The 19,148-nt window shown below is 39.8% G+C and overlaps 1 protein-coding gene across 8 annotated transcripts in view; it reads right to left on the bottom strand.

Moving 5' to 3' along the window:
* Positions 1–19,148, bottom strand: part of FRY (FRY microtubule binding protein) — a 345,429-nt gene that overhangs the window by 117,288 nt on the left and 208,993 nt on the right. For all 8 annotated transcript variants that reach the window (XM_032593499.1, XM_030308908.1, XM_032593559.1 and 5 more), the window contains 5 exons: positions 15,039–15,210; positions 13,537–13,669; positions 9,769–9,876; positions 1,522–1,780; positions 63–245 (listed from right to left, as the gene is read on the bottom strand). In XM_032593499.1, coding sequence (XP_032449390.1) covers positions 63–245; positions 1,522–1,780; positions 9,769–9,876; positions 13,537–13,669; positions 15,039–15,210 — 855 coding nt within the window. The remainder of the gene's footprint in view (positions 1–62; positions 246–1,521; positions 1,781–9,768; positions 9,877–13,536; positions 13,670–15,038; positions 15,211–19,148) is intronic.

Below are 19,148 nucleotides of genomic sequence, written 5' to 3'. Positions count from 1 at the left end.
GGTTTTAATCTAAACTTCAAAAGAAAGAAATGAATTGGAAAATTCAGAAGGATAATCCATACCTCCGGTTGACCCAGGGCAACAAATAAAGCTCGAATTTCCTTGAGTATTAAAACGGACAGTTTGCGTGTGGCCACCTGGAAACTGCAGAGTAAAACCAGGGCAAAGCCTTCCACGGCGTGAAGAACACTGCAGTGGGGACCTCGCTCCGACTGAATTCTGTGGCTGGAGCCATTTGGAATTAGCTGTCATGTAATGAGAACACATTGTATATTCAGAAAAATAACAATCGAGGAAGAAGAAAGTACTCACATGCGCATCTTTCGGCACATGTGACCTTGTAATATTAAAATAAATTACAGCGGCTTCTAATCAGACAGGAGTATAAATTCGTTATTATTCATGACAGCACAGATCTCTCTTTTCTTTAGATCAATTGTTACTTTGAAATACCATCAACCATCTGTTACCTCTGATAAGAAATAACTTTCAAAGGCAATTAATATTAATAAGAACAAAACTGGCTCTATTCATACACTGTTGGCAATTATACCATAAATTCAGTCAAAGTGGCCTAATTTGTTTTTAGCCAGATTCCCTATAGACTTCTGGAGACCGTTCAATTGAATTTTCAAACATTTACTTCCTAATCACACTTACTTACTTGCATTTGTGTTAGATTCTAATCTAGGTTTGTGCGTGCTTATGAGATGGGTTCTCAAAGTTTCCGAACCACGACCAAGTGGGTCTGAAACAAGAGCAAGCCAGACAACAGGGCAGATTCCACATCCGTTTCAGGTTTTCCCTTTGACAAGCACATGCAATCCTTGTTTCTCTCCCTTCCGTGTGTACAACACACAGGGAAAGAGGAATGACCTAGGATCTGGATCTTGGCTCTTCCCTCAGCGCTGCTGTGCTTCCCTGAGCCTCCGCCTTCCCCAGACTCTCAGCTGTGTTCTTCCCTCGCCAGGCCCTCTCTCTGCTCATTCGATGCCAAGTCACCGCTGCCCCTGCTCTCCTGACAACACTTCTCCTCCACCTGCTCTTGATAACGTTGTCATTAATTTTTGCCATTTAGGACTGATTTGTGAAAGAATAAAGAGACCACAAGGTTGCATTTTCTTCTCTGTGGATATTGGGCAAGGCAACCAATATGTCGCAGGCTAGGAAAAACAAAACAAAACTAGTGGGCAGCTAACTTTCATATATGCATATCCATGCTGGCTCAGTAGCCATGCCTATAGCCGTTTGCTCTTACAGATGTATAATCCTAATTCTCGGAAAAGAGCGATTTCTACTCCCTTAATGGTTTGGTGAATGTTAACGACTCTAACCTGATGACATATCAGCCCTGAGTTTCCCGGTCACAGTTTACACGGATGGAAAAATTAAGGGCCACCACAGGGCAGAAAGTTCCTAGGTGGCTGGAAGAAAGAAAGCTGAAGTTTCTCCGAGCTGTGACGCGTTTACGTGTGTACTGTATTAGGGAATATAAATTGGTGGGAGGAGTGTGAAGATTACCTCTGAATTTCTGATCTTGCCGGCTTGTTCGTAGACTTTTCCTTGAGTTTGTGTGACCAGTTTCCACTGCGTGAGCAGCTGAAGCAGTAACTTGAGGGACGAATCAAGGAGCGTGTGGTGCATGTCATTTACTTCCCGGAGTAGGAAGTTGGTAAAGCCAAACAGTACATCTTCTCTCCAGTCTGAGAAGTCAACAAGTAAACCCTGAAGAGAGTTTTGTGCAATGTGTCGCAGTTCATCGTCCATATGAATAGACAGCCTGCAAAATGAGTCAAAAAAAATAAAGGGATTTAGTTTATTAACTTTTCTTCTAGATCTGTGATTGAACAAATACAGGCCTCTGTTTTTCCTTGTGTCTCAAAAATGGGTCGCCCCCAGGGCCCCTGGGTGGCTCAGTCGGTTAAGCATCCGACTTCAGCTCGGGTCATGATCTCAACAGCTGATGGGTTCGAGCCCCACGTCAGGCTCTGTGCTGACAGCTTGGAGCCTGGAGCCTGCTTTGGATTCTATATCTCCCTCCCTCTCTCTGCCCCTACCCCACTCACACTCTGTCTCTCGTCTCTTAAAAAATAAATAAACATTAAAAAAAAATGGTTCACCCTTCCATATACTCTTCATTCGGCTCCCCTAATGTGGACACCTTATATGACCATGGTACCTTTATCAAAGCTAAGGAATTTACACAGGTGCAGTGCTATTAACTAAACTACAGATTTTATTCAGCTGTCCCCAGTTTTTCATTAATGTCCTTTTTTTTCTGTTTCAGGATGAAATCTAAAATATTACATGGCTTTAGGTGTATCTGAATAACTTTTTAATACATTATTGACTATAGAATAAATTAGTATCAAACCCGGTCACTTTTAAGGATAAAACAACTGAGTACCAGAGAAGCTAAGGGACTCATCTGGAAGTTCAGTGAAAATGAGCAACTAAGGGTGAGATCAATGGTCCACAATTTTGCCCCACCAAGGGAGATGCGGTAATGTCTGGAGACATTATTGACTGTCACAACTCAGAGAGTGCTACCAGAAGTTCTCTAGTAGTTAGAAGCTAGTGATCTGGCCAAACATGCACGGGCCAACTCCCTACAACAAAGAATTATCTAGACCAAAATGCTGACAATGTCAAGGTTGAGAAAACCCAAGTCAACCGGAGAATGTCAGGGTATTGGTGGTTTAACCTAGAGTATCATAATGATACTAAATCTTGACATTGTATTAACCATCAGTTAACGTAATGTTGTATAGATTCTTCTATTCATTTATTTAAGACACAAATATTTTTGAGACTCTCCTGAGATGCAAACGTAACAGCCCTTAGGATATCGAGGTCAGTATGGTTGTGTCAATTGGGTAGGGTGCTTGTAGGACCCAGGGGTGAGATGGTGTTGGAGAGAAAACAGAGACAGCTTGGCAAAGGGTCTGTGGGCCATGCAGGGAGGCAATACAGCAGGGAAGGGGTGAGGTGTGTGTGCTCTGGAATCAGAAAGCCTGGATCAGTGTCTTGCCTCTGTCAGTTACTAGCTATGTGACCTTGTGCTAGTTACTCAATCTCCCTAAGCCTCAGAGCCTCATTTGGAAAACAGGGACAATAACTGTACTCGCATTTCATGAATTTGTTGTGAGGTTCATTAAGATGACCCATGTGTGGCATATGGCACCACAAGGAGGGTGTGGTAGGCACTCAGTAACTGTTAGCTATTATTATTAGAAAAAAAAACTGTATCTTGAAAGTTATAGGTGATATAACATGATTAGATTCACATCTGGAAAAAAACAATAGGCAGACATACGGAGAAGGCTTAGAGAAGCAACCAGAGGCAGGACAGAGACCAGCTAGGAGGTCACTGCTGTGACTTAGGCAACAAGCGGTGGGGGCCTGACCCAAGGCAGAGGAGTGGTAAGGAAGGAAGACAGAGAGATCAAAGACACTGAGGGGATCATATTTCTAAGGACTCAGCAGCCTGGAGGCATTTAGTGTGGGAGAAGAAAATGGCTAAGTCACTGAGAGCGCCCCCAAATGGTCGATATTCTCCTCAATGAAAGGGAGGAAACGTTGGGACCCAGAGTGGTTAAGGAACTTCCTCAAAGTCCAGGATTCCAATCTAGCACATCTAACCCTTAATCTGGTTTTCTGCAAAAAACCCAAGTCTGGTACAGTTCTATATTTTTGAATAAACATGGTTTCAAAAATTCAATAAGCAAACACCTTTCATATTCTCTAAAGCATAAAGCACACTAATTGGTCCAAATTTGACAATATAAACCAGGCAAATGCTTGTTAATGAGCAGATATATACCAAGTCAGGGAAAATGTATTTCCTGTTCCAAAAGCAAGTGACGTTCTACGAAGACGCTGGAAAGGAAGATCTAAGCTATTTCTTCCGGTTAGACTTGCCCCACTCAGTCTACAGTTCTTAAGGAGGTCACAGTGACTGAAAGAAAACAAAGATGCCCTTACCCTGAGCTTCCAGTTGAGGACTGGCCAAACTTACAAACTTTCTTTGTAAAACAAAGAAAGAACTTACAAACTTTCTATTTTAATCAGCAGCTTATTAAGTGTAATCTGTAACACATAATATCTGAGTTAAAGCTGGGGTTAAGGGCCTGAGACCCCCCTCATATGGGAAGAAACATTACTCTATAAGCACCCCCGAGTCATTCTGCAGCCCATGGTTTAAAAAAACATTAGTTTATAAAACAACAATTGAAGTCATTTTCCCATCTTAAGTTCACGATTCCTATTTATTGTATTTATACTATCTATGGTCCTGAATGTTTGAAAGATTAAGCTTCTGCAAATGACAAGCCACCTTTAGGATGGGAAAAACAGGCACTCAGTAAACATTAACTGATGGTAATGTGCCAGTGCAGAGGTCCTGGAGGCCCCGCTTTCAGTGATCCAGAGGGGCTGAGCTGTGTGATCACGAGGGCATGTGCTGCTCCCACAGACTGTTATTGAATAAGTAAGGGTGTGGCTTAAAAAGGAAAAAATCAGAACCTGAGCAAGGCCACCTTCTTGGTCGGTCAGACCAGATAAATGACTTTTAATGGAAAACACTTTCGTAAAGGTGAGCTCAGCTTCACATGGGGTCAGCTTAGTACTTTTGAATAACCTTGCTGTGTTAGAGGTACACGAATGAAAAGGGAGTGATTCCAAGTTCACAGACTATATCCAGAAGAAAAAGATCCATTAGGAGAAACAGCCCCTTCTAAACTATGGCAGGAAAAACAAAAGGTTATTAGGAAAAGGTGAGGAACCTGCTGCCCTATAACGTCAAGGGCAGCAGAGGGAAAGATGGTTTTATTTATTATTTATTTTTTAAAAATGTTTGTTTATTTTTGAGAGAGAGCGCAAGAGGGGCAGAGAGAATGGGAGGGAGACAGAGGATCCAAAGCAGGCTCCACGCTGTCAGTGCACAGCCTGACGCAAGGCTTGGACTCAAAAACCATGAGCTCATGACCTGAGTCAAAGTCAGATGCTTAACCCACTGAGCCATCCAGGTGCCCTGGAAGGATGGTTTTAAAGCGATGCCCAGGAAACCATGGTTTCCAAAAGTAGGAATTTGCCGACAGGTGGGTGGTTAGCCTTTGTAATAATCGCGAGAAGTGGCTGGAATTTCCTCTCTGCAGGTGTTAAACAATGAACCTGCAACTATTTACAGTGCTCCGAATTGCATCTCAATGAAAAGAAATTAAAATTAAATAAATAAGATTAAGTGGTTTATTGAGGCAATACATGCAATTGAGACAATAGTTCTCAGATACTCAAAACAACTAGCCACCTTGCACTGTACAGACACATACTGAAAGGTGAATAAAAAATGGTATATGATAAATATTTTTCAAGTACCACAGAAGATTGTGAAACTGTGTACACATTACCTCATCAATCTCCACAGGTTATAAGGAAACACTGCATAAAAAGTGTTTATCTGTCATTTTGCATCAAACCAATGACATGTGTCACTGCCATTTGGCTTTAGGAAAATTCTGTACATCGGGCCACTGATTTTACTCTTCTGAAGTCCAAATCTCCTTCTCTGAAAATAGGACTAAATATGTGCCCAGCTTTCCTTAACATAATGTGTCTGAAAATGCATTGTACATCATGGCATAATCTTTTATGCAAATGCAAAAATGCCTAAAAATAATAACTCACATTTGCTGAGAGTTTACTGTGTTCTAGGCACTATGTGAAGTGGTTTATATGCATTATTTGATTCTAACAACCTTATGACAAATTATTCGAAGGGAAAGGTAGACCATGAACAGCAACCCCTTAGTGCATAGGCCATGCTGTGGGAAGTGACAGAGGAGAGAAGCCTGTATGCCATTGGGGGAAAGGTCCTTCCTGTGGTCAAGGGACAGAGCAGGAAACATCTGGGAGAACAGTTAAGAGAAAAATGATGCCCATGGCCAAGGACACAAGTAAGTTCCCCTGTTATGTGGAGAATCCCAGGGGTACCCAGACAGCTGGGAAGGGCAGGCTTTGTGAGTGCAGGAAGGAAATTCTCCCCAGGGATCTTATCATGATGTCAGGACAGCCAGCGTGGCTTCCATGGAGCCCAACTGGAAAGATTCTTCACACAGCCATTATAAGTGGGCTGAGGGATACACATAAAATCAGAAACGTAGTAGCTTGGGGAAAGGGGTTTGCCGGTTCATTCCATACACCATTGTCCTGCTAAACACGCTACTGTTAGTCTGAAATTAGAGTGTCTGTGGTAATGTAGTCATTACCTGAAATGCTGGCAAGGGGCTCTGGGAACGGTCACATGGGACATATCCTTGAAACTCCTTATTCAGGGAACTGAGCTTGGGCGGGTCAAGGGGCGAACAGGGAACTGGCAGGAACGTTGGTCTTATTTTGCTAGTTTTAAAGAAAAGCAAGTTTTTCTCCAGTAACAACGTACCATGGATGCGACCACGAAGCATCTGAACTAAAAGGTCCCATACCTCTCTGACTAGACTGTATATTGTCTCAAGAGTCAACTCAGTCCCAATGCGATTGATGATGGGGGAATAAAGTAACTATAGACGTGAAACCCACATTTATTGCTATTGAATTTCTTCATTTTGTCCCTTGACCCTCCCTTAAGGAGGTCTGAAGGGGCTCATTTTCTCATAGGTTAACAGGACCCGGTGTGTAGGTCGAGCACTCCAAGTTATCCTTCCCTTGAGGAGAATAGCCTCCGGCTTCTTTTAAAGTTTATGATAAAGGTCTCTTCACAGGCTTCCCATATAAGTCCAGTCATCTTCCTGATTTCTAAGACTTGAACTCTCAAGAATGTTTATTTGCTCTTTCCCCTCATAAAAACAGTACCCATTGCTTTGGGCTTTGTAAGAATGTACGTAATAATAAACATGACGCACCATAAATAGCACTGACATTCCAACCGTGTCTAAGAGAATTCCCTTCTGTCACGCCTGGCACCATGGTCAGCAGAATTCAGGCGTCCCTGGATTCAGTGATCAGAGTGATTCCAGAGGTAAGAGTCCACCCCACAGAGTCACAGCAAAATAGATTCAGAGAGTGTATCTGAACGCTGCATGACATTTCAAAAACTTTGTATTCCAAAGGCCTTAGCGCGTGTAATCTTCAGCAATTAGAACTTCACTGACACCAGTGAACTTTCCTTCTGCTTCAATCGAACTGAAAACTGCCTTTTCCCTGCTGACACATTTTCCCTTGGGTGCACCAAAGCGCTCGTCGATGACATTTAGCCTTCTCAACGGCCTTATGAGACAGGCGGTATTATTCCAGTTTCATCCAAGGCAAAAAAGCCGAGGGGTTAAATAATTTGTCTAGATCACATGGTTAGTAAAATTGCAAAAGCAGGATTGCAAAATCCAGGGTTTTCCTGTGATTCCATTTCGTTCCCATTTTTTTGGTGCTTCCTCCAAATCTCTCAGATGGTGGTCTCTTGTCTCTGGCTCACAGGCCATGACAAGCGGTCCTCTGTCCCCTGATATCTCACTGCCACATCCAGCCCTTCCGCTCGGCAACCCCTCCTCTGCGTGAACACTTGACTCCTACTCACTCACGTCCTCCACTGCTGTCCCTGGCATACCGACCGGCTGCTCGCATCCCTTTCGGGGTAACCTTGGCACCTGGCGCCTGCTTCAGAGCTTTTCTTTACCCTCAGTCTTTGCCATCATCGTGGGATACTCAAATATTAACAGGATTTGAGTCTCTTATTCCTCAGCTTCCCTTATCCCCAAACCACCATGCTTATTATTCTTTGGGATTCTACCCTTTGTTCCTCCTTGGATCTTCTTACCCAGAGCTGGAAGCCCCTCTTTGATCCAAGCTTATTTTTCCTTCCTTTCTACTGCTTCCCTGCTTCCAACGAATGTGCTCTTTGTTCACATTCTGGTTGTTAAGCTGCGGCAAAAACCTAGGCTGTACCTTTTTTTTTAACGTTATAATCTTCCTAAAATAGGTCCTAAACACGGAATGGAAGAAAGAAGGGCGCGTGGTGTGGAGGTTGCTGATTACAGGAAAGAAGAGGTTACGGGCAGCAGTGACCAAAGCCAGCTAGGAGGGTGGATGGCTTTGGCCAATGAGCACCAGGGCTTGCGACAGTGGTTTTCAAAGTAACAGATCTTCAGTCAGTCTCACAATCCAGCACCATCCTGTGTTAGTGGTGACTGGCAGAAGGAAAGGGGGCAGTTTTGTCTATGGTTGGAAGGCAGTAGGCTACAAAAGATATTAACTGATGGCAAGGTGCGAACAACAGGAGTCCATATTGGCCCTCCAGAGGAGAAGGCGTGATGACCACAATAACCAGGAACATGGTGCTCTGTGGAGATACTCTGAAGCTGTGGGATAGCCACCGGTGGTCTGCAGTCATGTGGGATGAGGGCTTGGGTTACTTTACTTGGATATTGATGAGAAGGGTGCTCTCCAAGGGCTAGTGAATGTGGGTAAATGGGGTCATGCGTAATGCATCTTTAATTCAGTCAGTGTTAGTATTTGTTAAATTATTTTTTGTTAACTTTATTTGTTTTTGAGAGACAGAGAGTACAAGCGGGGGAGGAGCAGAGAGAGAGAGGGAGACACAGAATCCGAAGCAGGCTCCAGGCTCCGAGCTGTCCGCACAGAGCCCGACGCGGGGCCCGAACCCACACGCTGCGAGATCATGACCTGAGCCGAAGTTGGACACCTAACCGACCGAGCCACCCAGGCGCCCCAGTCAGCGTTAGTGTTTGTTATCCTCCTCTGGACTTTCCTCTGTGCCACCATTATCAGATTAACCAGACTAAACGAATATTTTTTATAACATTATTCTCACTTAAAACTCCATTGGTCCAAATTCCTCAGCTAACAGTAAAGATTATCTAAAAATTTACCACTCCAGTCTTATTTCTATGCCTTTTAATCATTGGCTTCTATATTCCTTTTTCTTTATTTTTTCAAGTCAAGGAGGACTTGTGTTCCTTCTCATCCCACTCCCTTCATGCACCCCGTTCCTAATGATTTCACATTCTAAATTGCTTTTAAGTAACGTCACTTTTGATTTTTAATTTAAAGGCACATAACTGTCAACTAGGGCTTCAGATCAACATGTGGAAATTATGCTTATTTAAAGGTATCAACATAATTTCACTCAAAGCAAATTCACTTGAGGTTCTAGCTGGACTGAGCATTCTTATGGACAAATGTTGAGAGGGTGATAAATGTATGGTTTGGGGCAGATTTCTGAAGCACTAAAATTAGCTAAGCACTTTGGCTCCTGAGGGGTCTGTGGGCCTCAGACCGGGAATCAGACCCTGAATGAACTCTTCTCCAGGAAGACCCACCTCCCCATTCCCCAGGCCTACCTCTGTGCCTTTCTGTCGTCACTCTCTTTATCATTCTGGGTTCTGTGTCAAGTTTCACCTTCTCCCAGAACTGATTTGCTGACTTCCTTAGTCCCCAGTAATCCCCCTGCCCACTGAACTCACGTGTCACACTTCAGGTGCTATTAATGTGCACAATTTCAGGCCTTGGATAGTTGGTTACCTTATGTACTTATGTATTTGCTTCTAATTTGGATGTGAAGCCCTTTGAATAGGAGGAAAAAAAAGCAAAAAACCTTTCTTTATTCCCCCTTGCCTATACATAGTACCCAGAATAATGCCTCATTTAGTAAAATCTGTCAATTTTTTAATAATCATTCTTTTTGCTGTTGTCGTTAAGAATCATGACAAAGGATTATAATCAAATGGATCGAATAAACCCACTGCAGCTCTCACTTACCTAGCCAGCAAGTCAATAAGTTCAAGTTTTGACATGCCATCAGGAAGGAGTCGAGGGATAGCAGCAACACAGGTCCTGAAAAGATCTATTTTTGGCTTTCTCTCACCCCTAGAATTTGAAAACAAACATGGCTCAGAGGCTACAAAAAGTTAAAAAAAGAATCAATCCAATCTGTGGAAAAGGACTAGAATCCAGGCCTTCTGAATCACTGCCTGGAATTTACTGCACATTTTTCTCAAAAGTTTTTGACCTTTATAGCTTGGCCTGTTCTAAGAGAACTCAGAAAGATTTAAATGTTGGAGGTATATATCTAAGAGGACAAATGCCAACGTCAACAGCATTCTGCCATTGAGTCTGCCATTCAGTTGGGTTCCATGGGGTTTGGTCCCTGTGGACTGCATTTAAACCACTGAATTCGCTAACATGCCTAAATGCATCAGCGTGTAAAAAGCACACTGCACTCATTCCTACATTCAGCATTTAAAAATGGGATTTTAGTGTGTACAAGGCATAGTGCCTCTAACAAGCACAACATCTGGAAGCTTGTCTCTCTAGCAAGTTATATTTCTCTTCTGGAGTCCCCACTGTCATTAAAAAAAAAAAAAAATTAAGTGTTGGGGCGCCTGGGTGGCGCAGTCGGTTAAGCATCCGACTTCAGCCAGGTCACGATCTCGCGGTCCGTGAGTTCGAGCCCCGCGTCGGGCTCTGGGCTGATGGCTCAGAGCCTGGAGCCTGTTTCCGATTCTGTGTCTCCCTCTCTCTCTGCCCCTCCCCTGTTCATGCTCTGTCTCTCTCTGTCCCAAAAATAAAAATAAACGTTGAAAAAAAAAAAATTAAGTGCTTCTAAAAATAAGCCTTTCATAACGTCAGGTAAACTCCTGAATTCTATATGGTTGTGCATCCAATTCTGATTTGTAAAATTACACTGATGAGCCTGACCTCTGTGGAGATTCCTTCCCTCTTTTTATTGTCTTGACAATATGAACGCTTAAAGATAATTAGTGTCTTCTATATTCTGCTGTAAAATCTGAAGGAACGCTAAATTTTGTGAAAAATTATTTCAATTTTGAGTCGCTTAAATAGGTAACTGATTCTTAACCACATATTTTGCCAATAACCTTTATGAAAAAACTCAACCACCCATCAAATCCTTCAAAAAACCTAAGTGATAAAATATAACAACATACTTAAATTCTGATAATTCAGTCTTCCGAGAATAAATATAAAACTGTCATGAAATTAGTGCTATTGTAGGACACAGAGACAACGATGAAAGTGCAAAGTAGCATAAAGTCATTCTCTTTTGGAATATTAACTGCGGTCAGAACAGAAATGCAGCAGGCAGGATCCGCCCTGTCTACAATCAGACAGAAATTCTGCTCTGTGACATTACTCTTTTGCACGGCTTTGTTTAGGTCTGTCAAGAGTGAATACAAAACTGTTTATGTGGCAAATAAAACACAAATATGTTGACTTCACAAGTGCTCTGCTTTTGCAGAAAGTTATAGGATTGTTTTCTCTCCTTTTCCATAGTCCTTTCTGCATAGTCCTCCTCGTACGAGGACTGGAGAAGGAGCCATTGCACAGTGGGTTTTAATCAACTGAAGGGAGGAGGAGCCTTCAAGCGCCATCCTCAATAACTGTACAGAGTTAGAGCTTAGTGATGGCTCCTGATCACCGGCAACACGGTGAGTTGTTTAAATAGCTCTTCTGGCTTGCTCCCCAGATGTTTTCAACAGCTAGGATTATTTTCCTATCTGTTGGAAAACAGATGACCCTGCTGGCCTGAAGTATAAGGCAGATTCCACGAGGCCTCCAAGCTGATAAAAGAAGCCCAGATTAGAAACTCTAATGGGTACATGATTTCCTTCTACTACTGCAGTCCTTGCTTTCTGGGCTTTTATAGGAAGCAAGTGAACTTCCCCCTCTCCCCATAACATAATTTTTATTAATGGGTATTATTATTGTCTTCTAGCATGTACCACGAAAGGGATGAGGAATGGGAATGGAGCAAATAGAATGCTTAATGTTCAAGTTCATATCCTAAGCAGAACGTGGCAAAGCGGAGGATTGCATATCAACCTCAATGATGGTTTCTGTTAGTGTGGTGTGGACCTTCCCTGCCTTGTCCTAAATGCTTATGTTTCCCTAGTGTTTCTCTTTGTCTTCTGGAAATGTGGCAATGAATTATTTGCTACTCCAGGATCTGCCTCAAAATGTAGCATAGAAAGTATTCCCAGCCCTGTTTGGGGGTCTTGTAATGACTGAACAGGCAAAGTAAAGAATCATCTTAGAAAAACTTTAAGGTATTGGTTAAAATACAAACAAAATGTTTACAGTTACATTTAAACCTGTACCTTTTTATGGTTTTGAATATACTATTTTGGTCCTGACCCTATCTTAGGATCTCTTGATTATCAATATAGTTTTTCTTTACAAGTTTTTCTTTACCGTTTTTCAGGCAAACAACCATATGGCAGAAGTTTTAGAAACACGTCTTTTATCTTCTACATTATCAATTGAAAATTGCTTCAATATGTTAAAAAAGAATGTACTAATGAGGTTAAAGGTTGACAATCTGGCCAGTTGTGAGGTTGGAACCGGAGCTGGAGACAATACATTTGATGTTATTCATCTTGGTCAATTTTAATATTTGCGATCATTTAGGGTGAAATCTAAAGCAACGTGATCATTTAAAACAAATGACTGGCAAGCTGCAGGATAATATGCATTGTATTTTTTTGTACGACAAATACATATATGCATATATTTGTGTCGACGTAAGGAAAGTTCCTAAAGGAATCACGCTGAGTCAAGCAATGGTCGTAGATTTCAAGTGGAGCTCCGAGGAGGAGGTTTTAATTTTAACTTTAGATACTCCCGACTATGTATTTAGAATAATTCTGTATGTTTTACTTTGTCTTATCATGTATTGTTTTGTTTTGTCATACTTCATTTTTGAGGTGCCTGCCATTGCAATAAAAATACACACCCACAACATGAATTTCCCTGTATAGGTAACAGTTTTCCAACACACTGTGGTGTTTGGAACTGGAAATGCTGAGGAACAAAGGAAACTTTCCCGGTTATATTTTTGGAAACTTACGCCACAGGTGCCACGTCTAATTTAATTCACAGTCCAACAACAAAGTCTGAACTTTCTTGAAGTGTGAAGTTATAGCCATATAATGAATCAAAAGCAGCAAATACAAGTTGCATGAGTTTCTTCTGCAGAGCTCTAATTACAAAGCTGCATCTTAGATTTGGGCTGAGCACATTGGATTTCAAATGAAGAGTTACATTCACAACTATAAATTATTCTTCTAAGATTCAGTATTTCTATGGCACGGTCGCACAGAGACTATTAGGCACGTGGAATGCTCACGGGTCAGGAACAATCACTAGAAACAAGTGAATTTGAAATTTATAAAGATGGAATGTCTGTAAACTGGTGATGTCACTCTGGCACGCAGGCTGTGACAGAGCTAGCTTGGGAGCAACTTGTGGACCACTGAGAGTCTTGGCCTCCCGTTTCTAACTTACTGGCCTAAGGACACTCGAAATATAACTGAAATAGATCAATCTCAGGTTTGACCTTATTTTCAGCCTTAGTCAAATATCGTCAAGGTACGTTTTTACTATCCTTGGCACTTCTCAGAACTCTGATGCTAGGAAGAGAACAAAATAGTGAATAAATGGGAAAAATCTCTGCTGGTACATTTTGGCTAATTAACCCTTCACTGAAAACTTAGTCCTCACTCTACTCACGTGATCATGTCTTCAGGTTCTTTGTTTAGCATCTGAACATTCGTTAGCATCATACACCTTCCCACTTCTTTATCGAGGTGCCTTAAAATGTTGTCCACAGCTTTTCGTACTTGGGAGTAATACAAGGACATTCCTGGAAAATGTGCATTATGGTTACATCTTTGACTAAATCCATCAAGGAATGAGATCCTAGTTTGTTCCCCCCCCATGACATGTTTTTACTGAAGACCATCTATGGGTCAATGACTTCATTAAGCAGATTCTAATTCAATCTAATTTCTGTAGAATGCTTGGTATAGTGTCCTGAACTTGGTAGGTGTTCACCGAATAATCACTTAAATTTAATAAATAGGAATTCTCATACGTCAAAGGGAAATGCTTTCCCGAAGAGTTAAAATAAAAAGGAAATAGGTAGCTTTGCTTTAGAATTTTTATGTTTTTGGTTAGTACAAGAAAATTCACCATCATTACTGATGATGTGAATAAAGAATAATTGTTATTTGGGGTTGGGATTTTAATAAGTTTACTGTTCTCTGAAATATATGTGTAGATTTTTTAGTAAAATAAACAAAAATGGCTTTACATCACAAATTTTAAAATGAAGTAAAACCTATTTTAGCTATAGTATTTTTACTGTTCTCATTAAATATAGTGTCAATGTTCTACAGTGGAAGTCAAATATATGTAGCCTATGTGTATTTCATGCATGTATATGCATTTCATATATTTATGTATATAAAACAAATGAAAAGCAAATTGCTTTGCATTTAAAATTTTTACCTTAATGAAATAATTATTAATGATTATTTTTCATACATTAAATCTTTCTGAACTCATTTGAGCATTTCCTAATTAAAGATAAACATTTGAAGCAAAAAGTCTCCTCAAATTTCCCTCAGATCTTTGACAGAGGAATTATTTTAACAAAGTTTGTAGGTTTCTAAATTCAAGTATTCAACAAGAAAGAAACAAATGCAAAAAAATCACCTCTTTGGATTAAGATAGCTAAATTAAAAAGACAATAGTCTCATGTAGGCTAAACCCACAATATGACCTGGCATGTGTGGGATGTGGAATGTTTAAAACAGGGATTTAACTAATTTTACTGAAAAAAAAAAAAAAAAAAAGAAGGAAAGGAAGTATAAAAATGAATGGACTAACAAATGAATATTTATATGGTTGCTTTTTAAACAGGATATCTACCAAAGGACACAGATGTCTCAGAAATTTACTGTAAAATGTAGATAATCAATATTAGAAGTTTGAAAAGACCGTAGATAAAAGTCTAACATTTAAATGGCAAAATGTTTACCAGGAAGTTCCAGAAAGTTTAAAGGGCAGTAAAACAAAGCACAGCATGAATCATTCAAAACAATTAATGTTGGAATGTTACAGCTACTTGTATAAAAATGTTTTAACAGTGTACCTCACTGAGGGTAAGTATCCATTGGTCATTAGAAGGGCTTACCAAGGCCCACCTCTAACACATCTCTGAGACCCACCTATCATTTTGGCTTCTTCCTCAGTTAGCGTTTTACTCAAATATGTTTTCTTCACTCTCAATGTGTTTCCTGAAGGGAGAACAGCTCCTGTCACCGGCATGGGGGGTTCACCGTCTTTCTGCTGCAAGCTATCGGCTATTACTAAGAATGCCCGTAAACCAATGTTCATTCTCTGTAAGAGATAATGTGTTCATAATAAAAAGAAAAACCCAATTATTGTAGTGGAATTAAACCATCAGCCTTTGAGAGAAGTCAGCATGGCTTGCTATCCAGATTAGTATGACAAAGTAATTTAAAAGGCACAAGAATTTAGGCCAAACCTATGAACGTTAAATTGAGATTCTGTCACTATTTGTTGGCACAGCAGAGGAAGACAACCGGAAAGATTTTCACCCTACTTGGAGGGTACGTTTGAGAGGGTCATGCTCATCCTGTTTGGGGAATCCTGGTGAACCTCAAAGGGAAAGGCCTTCATCCTCTGGAGCAGCTGCAACTAAGGGAAACTGAGGTAAACAAAGGGCTCATAGGTCCCCTGAGGGAGAGAGATGCCCTGTGTGTTAATTCACAAAGACTGAATGAAAACAAACAGGAGTTACAAATGTGAATCACAAAATAAAAATGGTCTGCTCTGAATTGCAGGTTGATGACTCTTGATTCAAAAAGACTGGCAAGTTTGAAAATAAATTTTAAAAGTTCAATGCCGCTGAACTTGTCACTGATAAAAAACACATGGGCTTATAAGAAGAAATGCCATTCGGGGCCAGATCTTTATCATCCTCAGGCTCAGGTAAGGCATAATAGCGTCTCTGAAAGATGACTGAGAGATAGTTGCTACCAGTAGCAATGTCTTGAAAGGTCAGAAAGTACTAAAACATCTGTACTTCCTTAACGGCCATGTGTGATGCGTTTATACTCAAATTTTCATGAAGTAATACAAGAATACACATTGCATGAAGTCATGTTTCCAAAGCAGGCTACTACCTAACAGCAGAAAATAATAATTATTGCTACCAACAACGATACTCTAGTTATAATTTACTGAGCCCCTAAAATCTATCCAGAACTGCTCATTAGTTCCCATTTCAAAAACAGCCAGGCAAGGAAAGTGTAATTATTCCTATTTTTCAGGTGAAGAAACTGAGGCCATACAAGAAGTAGGTGGGAAGCTATACCCAAGTCAAGTTTGCCCCAGTTGCCTATTCTGTGATATAAGATTATATCCTATAACAAAAAAACAATACAGACTTCTTTTCATTTTGAAACCATTCAAGCTTCAAGGGACACTGATATTTTAACCAGGATTTGGTGAACAATTTTCTGGCTCATTGGTGCTGATCCAATGTGTACTTTATGATTTTATAGCCTTCAATAATATTCTGTCTCCAGTTTCTAGAAGGAAACAGTATTAACTTTAAAAGATTTAACTGTGTATTAAAAGTCCATTCATTTCCTCATTCATTTTAGTAGTTCATGACATGTATTCTAGGCTTATGTATCTTTCTCAAGACATAGTAATGTTTTGGGTGAGGAAGTGGAATGTTCAATTCGGGAAATGCAATGCAAATAGAATAACTGTGGATTGCTGTCACTGGCCAAGTCTGTTATTTGCAAGTGGTATATCCAATTTATGAACTGCCCTGGCCAGTTCTCTGTTTTCCTTCCCTCTGGATAACACTGGGACATATATTTTCAATTTAGCTTCACAATTTCTTTTTGTATTTTATATAGTTTTGCATCGTACCTCTCCATTTTATTATTTGTCTACTCTTAGGAAATTATTTAACTCTTCTAAGTCCAAGTCTCAGCTTCCTTTCTATAAAATGAAGATAGTGAGACCTAGTGATCACGCAGGGCTATGGTAAGGATTAATGCCTGAAAAGTTCCTGCTGGTAATTATATATTCTTAGGTTTGAATCTACACTTGCTTTTTTTAAAGTCAGGTTTATAGAGACATAATTTGCACAGAGTAAAACATACACAGTTGCACAGTTCTTTGAGTTTTGAGAAACTTATACAGTCAGGTAACTGTCATCACATTCAAGATATAAAGTTATTTCCATCATCCCCAAAAGTTCCCTCATGCCTCTTTAGAGTCAGTCCACTTTCCATCCCAGCCTCTGACAGTCATTGTCTAATTTCTGCCTTCTAGTATCTCACCTTTTCCAGAATGGAATGGAACAGTACATAGTCTTTTGTGTCTTGCTTCTTTGACATAGCATCAAGCTTTTGAGACGTTGTTGCAATAGAAGTCATTTGTTCCTTTGTTTGTTTTCATTGCTGAATAGTATTCCACTACATTGATGATGCACACAACTTGTTCAGCCACTCACCAGCTGTTGAACATGAGTTGCTTTCCTGTTTTTAGTTATATCAATAAAGCTTATTCTAAAATTTATAGGGAAAGTATAAGGAATGAGGATAACCAACAGAATGCTGAAAAAGAAGAAAAAAATTGGAGGACTAGTATGTCCTCATTTAAAAATGTTTATTCTATGAATAAATATTCATAGAAACCTTTTTGGAACTTTTGGAGCTTTAATTTCTCTTGGATAAATACCTTGGAGTAGTAATAGTGGATCATACAGTAAGCGTATGTTTAAATTTAAAGGAAATTGCCGAACTGTTCTCTAAAATGGTGGTGCCTTTTTGTGTTCTCACCAAAGCAGTATCAAGTTCCAGGTGCTCAACATCCTTCTCAGCACGTCTCAGTGTGGTTTTAACTTGCATTTCCCTCATGACTAATGATGTTGAACATCTTTTCATAGGTTTATCGGTCATTTGTATATCTTCTTTGGGGAAGAGGCTGTTCATTTTGCCCATTTAAAAAATGGAGTCGTTTCTTACTGTTGAGCTGTGAGAGTTCTTTATATCCTGGATACAAGTGCTTTATCGATATGTTTTGCAAATAGTTTCTTCCCAGTCAGCTACTCTATGCTTTTTAACAGTCTCTCTTAAAGTGCAGACACATTTTTATTATGATGATGTTTGATTTACCAATTTTTTTTTGTAATTCATGATTTTTGTGTCCTAAGAAATTTTTGTCCACTCAAAGATTACAAAGATTTTATCGTATGTTTTCTTCTGGAAGATTTATAATGTTGGATTTTACACTTAGGTTTGTGATACATTTTGACTTAATTTTTGCTTACTGTGCAAATTATGGGTTGAACTTCATTATTTTGCAAGTGGATGTCCAATTGTTCAGCACCATTCATTGAAAAGGCTACCCTTTATCCATGGAAATAACTTGAAAATGTTGTTGAAAATAAAGTGGCCATATATATGTGGGTCTATTTTTGGAGTCTCTTTTTTGTTCCATTAGTCTTTAAAATCACTTTTCTGCCAGTACTACGCTATTGTAGCTTTTCAGTATGTTTGGAAATCAGGACATACTAGTCCTCCAATTTTTCTTCTTCTTTTTCAGCATTATGTTGGTTATTCTAATTCCTTATACTTTCCATATAAATTTTAGAATAGGTTTATTGATTTCTATAGAAAATGCTATAAGGATTTTAACTGGGATTATTAATGGGATTATCGTTTAACATATATAGATTAATTTGGGGACAACTGACCTTTTTATAGTCTTAAATCTTTCAGTCCACAAATAGTATTTCTCTCTGTTTATTTGGGTTGTCTATGATTTTCCTCAACATCTTTTACTTTTCAGTACACAAATCTTATACATAATTGTTAGCTTTAGTGCTAAGTACTTTGTTTTCATTGCTGTGATAAATTGTTCAATTTCTTTTTTTTTCTTTTTTTAATTTACATCCAAGTTAGTTAGGATATAGTACAATAATGATTTCAGGAGTAGATTCCTTACCCACTTAGCCCATCCCGTCTCCCACAACCCCTCCAGTAACTCTCTGTTTGTTCTCCATATTTAAGAGTCTCTTATGTTGTCCTCCTCCCTGTTTTTATATTATTTTTGCTTCCCTTCCCTTTTGTTCATCTGTTCTGTGTCTTAAAGTCCCCATATGAGTGAAGTCATATGATATTTTTCTTTCTCTGACTAATTTCACTTAGCATAATACCCTCTAGTTCCATCCACGTAGTTGCAAATGGCAAGATTTCATTCTTTTGGTTGCCGAGTAATACTCCATTGTA

This window comes from Lynx canadensis, chromosome A1, assembly GCF_007474595.2.
Source record: "Lynx canadensis isolate LIC74 chromosome A1, mLynCan4.pri.v2, whole genome shotgun sequence".
NCBI lineage: Eukaryota > Metazoa > Chordata > Mammalia > Carnivora > Felidae > Lynx > Lynx canadensis.
Note: the sequence above shows the minus strand (reverse complement) of the source record. Positions and strands in the feature narration are given on the sequence as shown.